General features: G+C 42.8%; 1 protein-coding gene across 2 annotated transcripts in view; it reads right to left on the bottom strand.

Annotated features, from left to right (window-relative positions):
* Positions 1–9,308, bottom strand: part of NEK9 (NIMA related kinase 9) — a 48,991-nt gene extending 39,683 nt beyond the window's left edge. Inside the window, exons 1-6 of one of the 2 annotated variants that reach the window (XR_014780819.1) lie at positions 8,926–9,308; positions 6,218–6,395; positions 4,498–4,553; positions 3,925–3,995; positions 2,631–2,736; positions 1,463–1,594 (exon numbers count right to left, since the gene is read on the bottom strand). Coding sequence is in view for 1 of the 2 variants with exons in the window: in XM_084791164.1 (XP_084647290.1) it covers positions 1,463–1,594; positions 2,631–2,736; positions 3,925–3,995; positions 4,498–4,553; positions 6,218–6,395; positions 8,926–9,141 (759 nt within the window). In the remaining variant the exon portion in view is untranslated. The remainder of the gene's footprint in view (positions 1–1,462; positions 1,595–2,630; positions 2,737–3,924; positions 3,996–4,497; positions 4,554–6,217; positions 6,396–8,925) is intronic. The other variant, XM_084791164.1, reaches the window with a different exon arrangement.
* Positions 9,309–13,733: the final 4,425 nt, after the last annotated feature.

Raw genomic sequence — 13,733 nt, 5'->3', positions numbered from 1 at the left:
ACAGCCAACAGCGGCACCTGGGAGCTTGTTAGAAACAGAGCACGGACTATGCCACCCCAACCTGCTCAAACAGAACCTGCAGTTTAGCAAGATGCCCAGGTGATTCTGAATGCAAATTAAAGCTTGAGAAACAAATTTTTTTTTGTTTGTTTTACATTAAGCTTTAAAGAAGAAAAAAGAAACCTATTTTTAAAAATTTGCTGTCCATAGAAACAAAGACGATCTTTACTGAGGGAGTGTGTGATATTTCAAATACTCTGATAGGTGTTATACATAATATGCCTCAGCTTAAGAAACAAAGCTGATGTAGCTAAAGTATAAGAAATGAAACAGTTTTTCCAAACTGTAGCATCACATAGGTGACTCTAGAGCAGTGGCTCTCAACCTTTCTAATGCTGCGTGTGACCCTTTAATACAGTTCCAGTTCGTCATGTTGCAGTGACCCCCAACCATAAAGTTACTCTCATTGCTACTGCGTAACTGTAACTTTGTTGCTGTTATGAACCATAATGTAAATATCTGATATGCAGGAGATCTGGTTTGACTCCTATGAAAGGGTCTGCCTTGGCTCACAGGTTGAGAATTGCTGCTCTAGAGACTTAAAATTATAGTCAACAAATTCAAGTACAGTACTTCAACTGCTTCCTTATTTATTTATTTCTTGTTTGCTTGTTTGTTTAGGTTTTTCAAGATAGAGTTTCTCTGTATAACAGTCCTGGCTGTCCTGGACTGACTTTGTAGACCAGGCTGGCCTCAAACTCACAGTGATCCGCCTGCCTCTGCCTCCCAAGTGCTAAGATTAAAGGTGTATGCCACCACGTCTTTGTGCATGTATGTCTGTGGATGTTAGACCTTGGAGTTACAGACAGTTGTAAGCTGCCATGTGGGTGCTGGGAATTGAACCAGGGTCCTCTGGAAGAGCAGTCTGTGCTCTTAACCACTGAACCATCTCTCCGGCCCTGGTCTATAGGATTTTAATAACATTCTATAGGGCTGGAGAGATGGCTCAGCGGTTAAGAGCACTGTCTGCTCTTCCAGAGGTCCTGAGTTCAATTCCCAGCAACCAAATGGTAGCTCACAACCATCTATAATGAGATCTGGTGCCTTCCTCTGGCCTGCAAGTGTACACACAGGCAGAACACTGTATATGTAATAAATAAAATCTTAAAAAAAAAAAAACAACTATAACCCAGGGCCTAACTCAGATGTATGTATGTTTGTTTGTTTATTTTTACTACAGGTGATTTCTGCTCAGAAAATCATAAGTTCCAGGAGGCAGAGGCAGACAGATCTCTGAGAGCTCGAGGCCAGCCTGGTCTACAAAGTGAGTCCAGGACAGCCAAGGATACACATAGAAATTCTGTCTCAAAAAAACAAAAAAAAGTTCCGGAATAAATGAAGTTGATTCACTTCAACATGTACCACATTACAAACACAATATTGGGACAATACACCAACTTACTGTAGCATCAAATGTTCTTTTTAGAGTAAGCAATTCAAAAATGACACAGCCAACTGCCCAGATATCAGACTTGAAATTGTACTTTACTCCTTGGCAGAGTTCTGGAGACATGTAATATGGAGTGCCCACAAGCTAAACAACAAAAACAACAAAAAATACACAATTAACTTCTTTTCTCTGGTAACTATGTAGTCGTTTCAACAGCTAAATTAGGGTTCAAGGTATTAGTGATAACACTCACAGAACATTCAGCAACAGGTTGCAAAAAGGTTTTGAGATAATGCTCACTCAAGAAGAAACAGTGGTGCTTAGGACTCAGCTCAGTGGGTAGGGGCCAGGCCAGCACAGCAGGAGGAACAGTATTCACCCAACATCTCCTGGGTCACTTTCCTTTTTTTTTTTTTTTTTTTTTTTTGGTTTTTTGAGACAGGGTTTCTCTGTGTAGTCTTGGCTGTCCTAGACTCACTTTGTAGACCAGGCTGGCCTTGAACTCACAGTGATCTGCTTGCCTCTGCCTCCCTAGTGCTTCCTGGGCCACTTTCTAAAGGTCAACTTTTGGTAAAACACTACGGATTCTAAATTGCACGCAGGCATGTCTTGAAATATCAGAAAACATCAGGACAAGTTAAGTCTATGAACTTACATTCCCAAGTTCTTTAGGGGCAGAGTACTGTGAAACCACAAGAGAAACACTTGGGTTTTAATGCTGAAGGTTAGGTTACTGTCCTAAAGGCCAGATTAGGTCTGCTTTTTAACTAATGATCTGTTTAAAATCAGGTAGGCTGGCTGAGCTCTTATGGCAGGCACGTGCGGCCAAGCCTTACAACCTGAGTTTGGTCCCCAGGATCCACATGATAGGAGTGAAATAGCTCCCACAAGTTTTCCTATAACCTCCATATGCATGCATGCATGTGCACTCATACAAAAGAAAATAAATCCAACAATAAACATATTAAAGGGGCTGTGGTTAAGAGTACTTACTTATAGCTCTTGCAGAGCACCCAGGTGTCATTCCCACATCCACATTAGGTGGCTCACAGCTGCCTATAATCCAATATCCTCTTCTGGTCTCTGTGGGCACTTGCATTCATGTGCTGCATATGAACTCATACATGCACACATACAAACATAAATGCTAAAATAATAATAATCAAAAGGCTATACTCACTGTCTCAGCCATGGAGTACTCAGAATTAAGTTTCTTTGCTAGGCCATAGTCTCCAAGTTTTATCAGATTTGCCTTGGTCAGAAAAATATTTAATGTCTTTATATCTCTGAAAAAGAAGATGTAATAATATACTAAGTCCCTATAGCAATGACCTTACTTCCCACCTCCCTTTTCCTGGGATCTGTACAGAATAAAAACAAGTATTGGCATCACTTAGTCTCCGTCACAGGTTGTAAATGCCCCACCCAGTGCTCACCACCAGCTTAGTGCTGGAGAAAGGGCTCAGAAAGGAAAGGCAGAGAACTGCCTTCACTCTCTAGGGCAGCAAAGGCGTGCTACCCGGATCGGTGATGTCACTGGGTAAAGAGTCAGATGACAAAACAGTGCTCCAGACAGCCTTTCTCCTATGAGGCTCACTGCCTTGCAGCTACTAGTTAGCCTTGAATTATATACCTTAACACATGCTAAGGATCAAAGGTGTCAAAGATTCAAGCAATCGGTGAAGGCAGGAGAGACTGCGTGGCTCAGGGACAACATACAAGGCTGTTAATTATCTACAGAAAGCTGCTGGCTACTTTCCTAAAGATGAACTGACAGTATATTAAACTATTTCTTTCTGGCTTCTTTTATTATGAAATGTTGAGTAAACCAGCACAGTATACTTCTTTACTTTTAAAAAGAAAGTAACAACCATGCAATGCAGATGTTCAGTAGCTTTAAAGAAATATAGTCTAGCCAAATGGGCAAAGTACTAAAAGAAACTCTAATATATTATAAGCCGTCACTAGCAATGGTCACTTGCTTAGCAAGAGTATAAGGTGGAGATGCTCTTAGCATGGTTTTCTTCTATTATAAGAAACCTTTTCTCTTCAAACTTTTTATCAACTAAAGAATTGGCAAAATCATACAAAATGAATAGGTTTTACTTTAAGTAAAAATAAAATTACAGTATTAACAACAACTGCCAACTACTCTTCCTCAGAGAAAACATTTACTGTGAATTCCCTTAACAGCACTTTCTAGGGTTATTGATAAATCAATGAACTCAACTTTAATGTACACCTAAAAGAAATAACTAAGTAGTGAGTTACTTAGCTACTCAGGAGATTCTTCCTAAATCACAAACCTAATTTAACCTTAGAGATCAAAGATAACAACCTCTTTATTCACTCTTTCCCCCTAATTAATTACCAATGAAAAAACCTTGACATGAAGATGGTAATGGGAGGTCCTTAGGGTAGAAATTGGGTTGGCAGTGAAGATTCCAATCTTCAAGTTTCTTTCTAGTCATTACCTGTGGAGGATCCCAGCTTTGTGGATACAGCTCACTGCTGAAACAATCTGGAAAAGGTACCACACCACCATCTGCAGATTCAACATGTTATCCTGGGATTAGAAACAACTCTATTTAAACACACACACACACACACACACACACACCCCAACACAACATGACTTGACAGCCCTTACTTGTAGGTTGAGTTGACAAAGAAAAGTAGTAAGGGTAAAAAGAAAATGCAGGTCATCTAAGACAGCTCCACGATCATGACATACAGTATGGTAAAGCAGACTTGTGGAAAGAACCCTAGGAAGAACGCAAAGGTACAGAAAACTGGGCATACCAGTATGCAGTAATAGAACCAGGAAAGAAAGCCCAGAGTGAATCATGGTGTGGAGGTAAAACAGTTAGGAAGCAGCTATAGACAGCTTCCTGGCTAGAGGTTTCCTTTCTCATGAATATCATTCAGAGCCTGGAAGGAGTCTGAACAAAAGGAAAAAAACACTCTTCATTGTTGGAAGAGTAAATACAGAACCAGAATGCAAGAATTAAACATAATTCTAGCTTCCTTCTACACATATGAATTACCTCTTCCTCGAACAACTTGTCCTTCTGACGAAGGATTTTGTCATACAAGTTCCCTCCTGCAATTAAACAAAAAACAGGTTGAGTTGTTCAATAAGAAAAAAGCGTGGATCCTGTATTAATAGGAGTTTTAACAGGTGACATCAGGAAATGAAGGGTTCTGCTTCCTTCCCAAAGAAAATTATTTCTTCCCTCTTGGGTTTATCACAGAGGTACTAAATTCCTTCCATTTTGTCAGAAATATTTGTCAAACATCTCGTCCCCCAGTACAAGAGGCGCAATTAAAAAAAAAAAAGCAAACTGTCAGCTTTAAAAAACACTGAGATGAAGACCACTCATGAGCCTCTAGGGAACAGCTTCAAAGTCAGCGTGCTTTCCTTTCCAGGCCCTTTAAGGAATCTGTGATGTTTTCGTAGCAATTCTGTCAGTGCGGCTACTAGAACCTGTGGGTTACACCTGTGATGCACGGGTTTTAAAACTACAGCGTTGATAAACAACTTTTTCTTTGTACTGAAAAGGTTTCCTAAAATCTAGGTCTACTCTTAGACTGCTTTAAGTCATTATTACTTTTACTCATTTCTTCCTGTGGAATAAGTATAAACTTCATCTTACTTCCTACCCACAGATCCAATATATGATTACATTTTTACAATTCTCCTCCCCTGCAATTCAGTAATGCAGAGTGAAAAAATAAAAGTACTATTTGTTCTAGTTCCTCTTAACAAAAAAGGAAGTGAATTATGTAAGGCTTGTGCTATTTCAAAAGTGACTTGTATATTTAGGGTTGTTCAGAACCAGACATAACGGCACAGTGCAGATGAACATGGGAGTGCCTCCTTCATGGGCAGCTCAGAAAAGGACTCTGGGGATTCTCATGTTAATGATACTGATACCTAAGAAGGCCTGCTATCAGACACTTGCCCAGACTAAGAATTCACTTAGTAAATCCTTAGCATCAACAAACTCATTTATGATGAGGAAACTAAGGTACCAGGGTGTTTTTTTGCCCAAGGTTAGAGAGCAATGGGACTCAGGATGTAAGGTCAGTTAGAATTTTGTTTTTAAAGGAGGCATAGCTGCCGTCTGTAAGAAAACTTGTCCAAGCAACCAGAGGCCAGCATCATTCTCACTCACTCATGACCTTTAGACCATTTGTTAGTGGACTAGCAGTAGCTGAAGTTAATGTAAGTAAATATTCCATATACAATTGCATTAAACATTACACCGTTTAGAACTGTATTATGTCTAAAACAGTGAACTAATGTCATTCCATGAGGAAACATCTATACAAAAATACAACTGAAAAAATAATTTGAAGAGGCAGGCATGGTAGTTTGTTTACACTTGAGTCTCAGCATGAGGGAGGCAGAAGCAGGAGGACTATCAGTCCAAGACCTCTTTGGGCTATATACTGACTTCTCCACCGGCCTGAGACACATCGAGACTCACAAAAATCAACAATAATAACAAAAAACCAGAAAGAACCTATTCCTACAACAAAACTCAGTAATAAGTTGAAGATGGCTGGAACTATACCTACAAGAAAGAACGTGACGATGGAGGGACACTCCCTACCCGTACTCTGAACATCATCTTACTTCTCTCAAACCCCAGAAATCCATTTAAAGTTTTGTCACTGTAAGTGTGGTCTTATCCTCTCCTCCCTCACGGTACCGTGGTCACGCGTGTCTCTCAGCGGCAGGCCCACTGAGCTCTACCTTACCATTACAGTATTCCAGCTCAATCAGCAGGGTGGTATTGTCCATGAAGTGATTGTAGTAGGCAATGATGTTGTCATGCTGCAGCAGCGCCAGGATGACAATCTCATTCAAGGCATCACGACGTTCCTTCTCAGAGAGCCGGGTCAAATCTACTTCCTTCCACACCACCAGTGAGTCATCCTACAACACAGTAGCAGGAGCATTGTGTTTTCTTCTTGACTGGCAGTGCATGGCTCCATACCCCACCTGTGAGTCTAGAACGAAAACCTCCCAGCGGGCCACAGATGACTCTTTACTTTTTCCTTTTAACAGACTGTAAAGGTTCTACAGTTATAATTTACTGAAGAACGAGGGGAACTGAAGCATTAAGGTGGTATTTCCCAGCCTGGAGGGATGGCTCAGCATGTCAGAGAGTGTACTGCTTTTGCAGAGGACCAGAGTTTAATTACCAGTGCCCACCGTGGGCAGCTCACAGATGCCTATAACTTTAGCTCTGGGAGGACCTGCGTGGGATCCCATGCCCCTGGCCTCCACTCACTTGCATATACCCACATACGGACAGTGAATTAAAAACAAAAACTAAGTCTTTAAAAAAAAAAGTTATTCTGAAGGCTGGTAAGGTGGCTCGGTGGGTAAAGGTGCTTACTGTCAAACCTGATAACTTCAATTCGAGCCCCAGAACCTGCACAGTGGAGGAACTGACTCCCTCTGACCTCCACACACATGCACAAAATAAATGCAGGAAAAGAGAAATAACACAAAACAAAACAACAACAAACTTAAAACATTTCTTTGTTGCTACCCTGAATTTGCACAGTATCAGTTCCACGGAGAAGGTCTGGTGAGAACAGACCTCAGGGATTCTTTGGAGGGATGCTCTTGGTCCTTAGGTCTGTGGTAGCGCTAGAGTCTGGAGAGGAAGGGGCCTGCACAGCAGCATTACAGCTGACGATGAATAGAAAACAGCAAGCCTGCCTGATTTCATAAGCTTAACCTTCGTGATTTCCATGTACTCTTTCTGGACAAGACCATCCTTTAGAAAATAAATTAAATCATCATAACCTGCAGTCACTTCCATACAGAGTGACCTAACCTTTACTCCATTTTGGGATAGTGCTAGTTTTTCGGCTATGGCTCCCTAGCCTACCAGCACCTACATTAACATTCCTTTAGAATATGTCAGCAAGGCCTTCCCAACTTGCTTTTGGGAAACTCTGAACCTTTTCCCATACATGTAAATGTAAGTCACCCTCTTATTCCAGTTCTGTTACACTGAGAGTCCTCTGTCCTGTTTTCACCTTTAAGATTCATTCCTGAAACCCTGTTCCTAACATGGCTGCCTGGTCTTCTCACTGAACTCTAACCTGGAGGGAAAGGGCTGCATCTAAGACGCTTTGTCAATTCAGATCTAGTGAATACTGGGTGACAGAAAATGCCATAAGGCTCTGAGAAGTGTGATTAAAAGCTAACTCAAAGCTAGCAATCAAGTTCAATGCGATGAAAAGGCAGAGACACGAAACTGGAGCATTTGGCTAAACCTTGAGTAAGCCACTTAAATATACTGACTTACATGCTGGAAAGTAAGTGATGCTCATCTTTGAGCACACGTAAGAACACAGACCACTACAGATGACATTAATCCTAACCCTGCTCATTAACGGTGCACTGGAATAAAAAAGAACACACAAAGGTATTTTCTTGCAATCCCCTTGCAGTCTTAGATATACGTGGGGGCTGGAGGTGTGGCTCAGTGGTAGAATGCCTTCCTGGTATTGGCAAAGCCTGCTTCATTCCCAGCACAAAAACAACAAACAAACAAACAAAAAACCAAAAAAAAAAAAAAAAAAAAAAAACCGCTGGCTGGGAGCAGACACTAGAATTGCACGTGGATGAATCACACCTTCTGCAACCCCAGCAAGGCCTTATTAAATATTTACCCTAAAGCTAGAGCTTTGAGGCTGTAGTGGTTTAACCCAATTTACATTTAAGTTTGGGGGAGACAATCATTATCCCAGGGTTTTAAATCAGTATCCATTCTTAATTTGGGAGTCAGTGATCCAACGTCACTCAACAGGGTGTGAACCTATGCAAGAAGGTGGGAAAAATGACCTAGCTTTCCTGGGTTCTCAAAGAAAGGGGTCCTTGTGCCTCCTACCCCCAATAGCTAAGAACAAACTACACCAGTAAAGCATTTGTCTTATACAGTCAATGAAGGAAAAGCAAAGAGGAAAAAAAAATGATAATCTTCCTTGTGATCGTCAAAAAAAAAATATCCTCCGACTGATCATTTATGGAAAAAAATAACAGAACAGCAGATTTGGTGCCAGTGTGGACCTTTGGAAGCATACACACCAACTCCCCATCCCGACCTTGAACAGGGATTTGAAAGGAGGAAAGCTTTTTACAGACCGTTCGAAATGTATAAAGCACCTTCGTTTGGATCTCAAAGTAACCTTTAAACAAGTAAATGGGGGAGTAGGTAGCTACTGCTACGTCCAATTACAAACGGGGAAACAAAATTCAAAAGACGGCTCAGTGACTCGCTCAGTTCGCCCACAGTGACAGGGTGATCAAACCAACTAACTTCCCAGAGCAGGTAACTGAAGGCGCGGTGGGGCCCCTGAGACCCCGGGACAAGCCCGGCGGGAAAGCCAGGCCGGGAAGGAGGGCGCGGGGAGGCCCGGCGGTGGCCGGAGCCGAGGGCCGCTACCTCGGTGCGGCGGTACAGCGTGGCCTCCCCGAAGGCGCCGCGGCCCAGGACGCGGATGGGGATGTAGTGCAGCTCCTCCTGCTCCGCCGCGCCGCCGCCTCGCGGCCCTGGGCTAGCGCCGGGCCCCGGGCCCGAGTCCCCGCCACCCCCGGACTCGCTTCCAAAGTCCGAGTTGATGGAGTCGCAGTGTCGCTCGTACTCGCCCAGCACCGACATGGCGGAGGCCGCAACTCCGCGGGACCCGCCTGTGTGTGTCCACGGCGGGCAGCGCCGGCCGCGTAGCGCCTCGCTCGCTTCACACGCCCGCCAGCGGCTTAGGTGGCCCCGCGGCCCAGTGAACTTCCATGGTGGCTCCTGCCCCCTGACCCGGAAGCAGTTCTCAGTGTTTCCGGCTCACTGAAGTTTTCCTCCGCCTTCCCGTGCCCACTTGTTGCTGACCCGTCCCGCACACCTTGGGCAACACTGGGCTTGGCACCAGTGAGGGCCGTGAAAGCCTAAGAACGACCACACAGTGCCCTCCGCTTCCCTGCATCCCCTCTCCGCTCTCCAAACTGCGTCAGACTTCGGAGGTGGTCCAGTCTCATCTTGGCATCTTGTTCGTCCCAAGAGCTGTGATTGTGGTAGCAAGTCATTTTACTTACTGGACAGGGCTCTTCTTTGAAGAGATATAGTCTAGATACTGTAGCAAGCTCAAACACTTGACTTCTGACATCGCCGTCAGCAGGTCTAGATCTTTCTCCTGACCACCGTAGGTCCCCTCTTCACAACTTGTAAAATATCTTAACCCTGGCTAATGCTATTCTTTTGTACTCATCTTCCAAATTCAACATTATTGGGTGCGTTTTTGTGTAGGTCTTTGACCGTCTGATCTAATGAAGCATCCCTGAAACAGTAGGTGCCAGACACTCGCCATATGTGAGAACAAATAATGGATGCTCCCTACTCTCAAGTCACCCAGGGAACTGCAATACAGTCAATAGTTTCGTTATGTTACCTTCAGCAACTTCATAACTACTATGAACTTTAACATTTAAGCCTATAAAGCTGCAGGACTTTTACCTACACCACAAGGTTGCCTGAGTAGGCACTATGCTAAAGGTTTTATTTATACTAATGATACTGTGGCCCTCAATCCTCTCAGTACCACGAAACGTGATACAGCCAGTTAGGAGGAGCTTGAAAGTCAAACCCAGCAATACGGCTCCAGAACTAGGCAAGGGCAGACGTGAGGAAGCTAAGAGGTCATGGGGGCTGGAGCGCACTGTGCATGTCAGGCAGAAGCAGAAAGTCCACTTTACATGTTTTACAGTTTGGTGCTTCCTGTGGACAATGAAAATTATTGGAGATTTAACAGATTATATGATCAGGGCTCTATGTCCTAGTGTTGCTTTTTAAAAAATACATCACTGTGTGTGATATGTATACACAATGGGAGGTGGGCTTGTGATGGTCAGAGGACAACTTTGTGGAGTATTTTTTTCCTTCCACCTACACATGGATTCGAGGGATTGAATTCAGGTTGCCAGATTTGCGTGGCAAACGCCTTTACCCACCCACAGAGCCTTCTTACAGGCTCTCCACGCAACAGTCTGAGGAAATCTGTTTATGCCTTCTTCTAGCACAGTGACTACACCATTCTTTTGCCTAAGTGCCCAGCTCAGTTATTATTGTGGTCACCTTAGGCTAAGACCTCATTTCCATTTTACAAAGAACTCGGAAAGCAGAGTGGAGAACAAGCCTGTCAGGAAGGCCATCAGTTAGCCTTCTCAGAGGTGCTGGGGCAGTATTGCCGAGGGAAGGGTTCACATTTCAGAAATCTGTCGGAGGGATATTTAGGGCTTGGTGACCAGTTAGAAGATGGTGAGGCACTCCGGACCTTGGTCTAGGGCTTAAGAGACTAGATCGGCACACACAGGAGGCAGCGAACTGGTGGTGCTGTGAGGGCCGAGTTCATAGTCTACACTTCAGTGTTCCAGTGGAAAGACGGTAACATTTCACACTGTCTCTAGATAGCGGACTATAGAACCTGTCTGGATCCAGTACTTATTTATGAGTCAATCTCTGTATTGATAAGTCTGTTTTTATGATGGTCACGCTAAACCTACCTTTCTTCACATTCAGTCTAAATTAACCCAGGCATCCCAATCTATTACCATTGCTGTTTTGCGGATGCCTAACACATTCTTATGTTTATTGCTCGTTGATATCGCCATTTGTCAGATATTTAAGCTCTGGGGGCTGGAGAGATGGCTCAGTGGTTAAGAGCACTGACTGCTCTTCCAGAGGACCTGGGTTCAAGTCCCAGAACCCACATGGCAGCTTATAACTTTGTGTAACTCCCAAGATCTGACACCCTCACACAGACATACATTCAGTCAAACCACCAACGAACATAAAAAGCTATTTAAAAAAATAATGTAAGCCCTATGAGAGCTTGGGCTGTGCTTTTTTCATTGCTATATATCATCAATATCCAGAAGCACGCTTGACCTAATAGGAGAGGCAAAAAAAAAAAAAAAAAAAAAAGTTGAATGAATATTCATGGAGTTCAAGTCTTCTATATAACAGGAAATAACCAGGCAGTAACACTTTTGTGTGAGCACTTTTAAAAGTCCAAGGTTCTAAAAAGGCATCGATTCAAGCTGAACTTGTTGGGTGTGTGAGGGGTTCTCAGAGGAATACCCGAAGTTAAGTGGTAATAGTGGTTAGAGTGTACTTTGATAATAATTGTTGCCTCTTATTTACCTGGAAACAGTAGATTTTAGGTAAACTAATTCTGTTTAACAGAATAGGAAGTTGGCATATATTTGAGCTGAAATAATGGGGGGGGGGGAGAAATATGATTACGTAAAATCAGAATTGTTGAGTTTTGTTCCAAGAAATTAAGTCTTGCTGAAGCCTAACAATCTATTTCCCTGGTCCCTTTGCAATGAAGAGCTATTTAGCTTTCTTTAACTTGACTGTTTAAAACTGTGAATGGCCTTATTTACAATGCCTACACTTCTTGTTAGTTTGTTTTTTGTTTTTTGAGGCAGAGTTTCTCTGTGTAGCCTTGGCTGTCTTGGACTGGGTTTGTAGACCAGGCTGGCCTCGAACTCAGAGATCCGCTTGCCTTTGCCTCCCTGAGTGCTGGGATTATAGGCATGAGCCACTGCGCCTTGCTTACATTTCTTAAGTTTAATTAACAGAATTTCCTTTTGCATCTTAAGAGTATACAGAAAGTTCATGTTGAATTTATTAAATTAAATTGAACTGAAATTACTTTTAATATTTTGAGACACTTTCATGTTGTAGCCCAAGCTGGCCTGGAACTATGTAGCATAGGCTAGCCTAAATTTCACAGCATGCTTCCTACTTCAGCCTCCCAAGTGCTAGGACTACAGGTGTCAAGACACAGATTGAAGGTATGCAAGCCACTACGCCCAGAGTAAAGATTTATTAATTTAATGTATATAGTGTTTTATTTGCATGTACACCTGCATGCCAGAAGAGGGCATTGTGAATCACCATGTGGTTGTTGGGAATTGAACTCAGGACGTCTGGAAGAGCAGACTGCAGAGCCATCTCTCAGGCCTCTATGTTGCTAATTTCTAATTGGTGAATGGCAAACCACAGGACCCATTAAAATTACTGAAAAAATTAAGTAAGTCACTAAAGACCAAGCCTGCACTTTTACTGTCTATTCTAGCCACTGACTCCATGCCACTACTGAGCACCTGCATTGGAGGTCCAGCTTCACACTGGACTCCAAAGGTTTTGTATTAAAATAGGAAACACGAATCACTTTTATATTGATGACATATGGCAATAATATTTACAGCATATTAAATACATTGCTGATACTTAATTCTACTTGTTTTTTATTTTTTTATTGTGACATTAACATTTTGTTATGTGTGCGTCTCATATATAGGACATCACCAAACAGAACAATTTATAAAGTATGCAAACATAACAAATATGCCATGATTTTATTGAAACAAATTCATTTCTAAGTTTTCTTAAAGATTTATCTTTATTTCACGGTATGAGTGTTTTGCCTCCCTGTGTGTATACCTGTGCCCATATCGGTCAGAAGAGGGCACTCCTGGGATTAGAATTATTATGTAGGGGCTAGGAACTGAATCTGGGTCTTCTGCAAGAGCAGCAAGTGCTCTTTACCACTAAGCCACCTTTATAGCCTCTGTTTACAAGTTTTGCTGAACTCACTAGGCTCTCTAAAACATCAGTGAGAAAACCCTTTGCTGTATGTGTGTGTGTGTGTGTGTGTGTGTGTGTGTATACATGCATGCACTTAGAGGTTACAGGTCAACCTGATGTGTCATTCCTTGGGATCCATCCATCACGTTTTTTGAGACATGGTCTCTCACCAGGACTGAACGTTCAATCGTTAGGCTAGGTTGACAGGCCAACAAGCCCCAGGTGTCCACCTGTCTCGGCCTCCCCAATACTGGGATTGTAACACAGGCCTCTTATAAGCACATGCCCAGCATCTTACATGGATGCTGGGAATCAAACTCAGATGCTCATGTTTCTGAGTCATGTTCCTGTCTTGAGATATCTTCTCAGCTCTCACCAAACACTTCTTGATGTTAAAACACACTTGGCCAGGCAAGGCTTCACCCTTTCAATCACAGTACTTGGGAGACTGAAGCAAGGGGACTGCTATGAGTTTGAGGTCAGTCTGGCCTACACAGAGATTCTGTCTTAAAACAACAAACAAACAAAATCTGAGAAGGAGAGTTCAGGAACAGAAATAACGGGAAACTCTGGAGAAACCACTCCAGTGGTAGCTTCAAGAGAAGCTG

This window comes from Acomys minous (assembly GCF_964271855.1).
Source record: "Acomys minous genome assembly, chromosome: 8".
Taxonomy (NCBI): Eukaryota; Metazoa; Chordata; class Mammalia; order Rodentia; family Muridae; genus Acomys; species Acomys minous.
The sequence above is the reverse complement of the archived record's forward strand: the minus strand, read 5'-3'. Positions and strand labels throughout refer to the sequence as shown.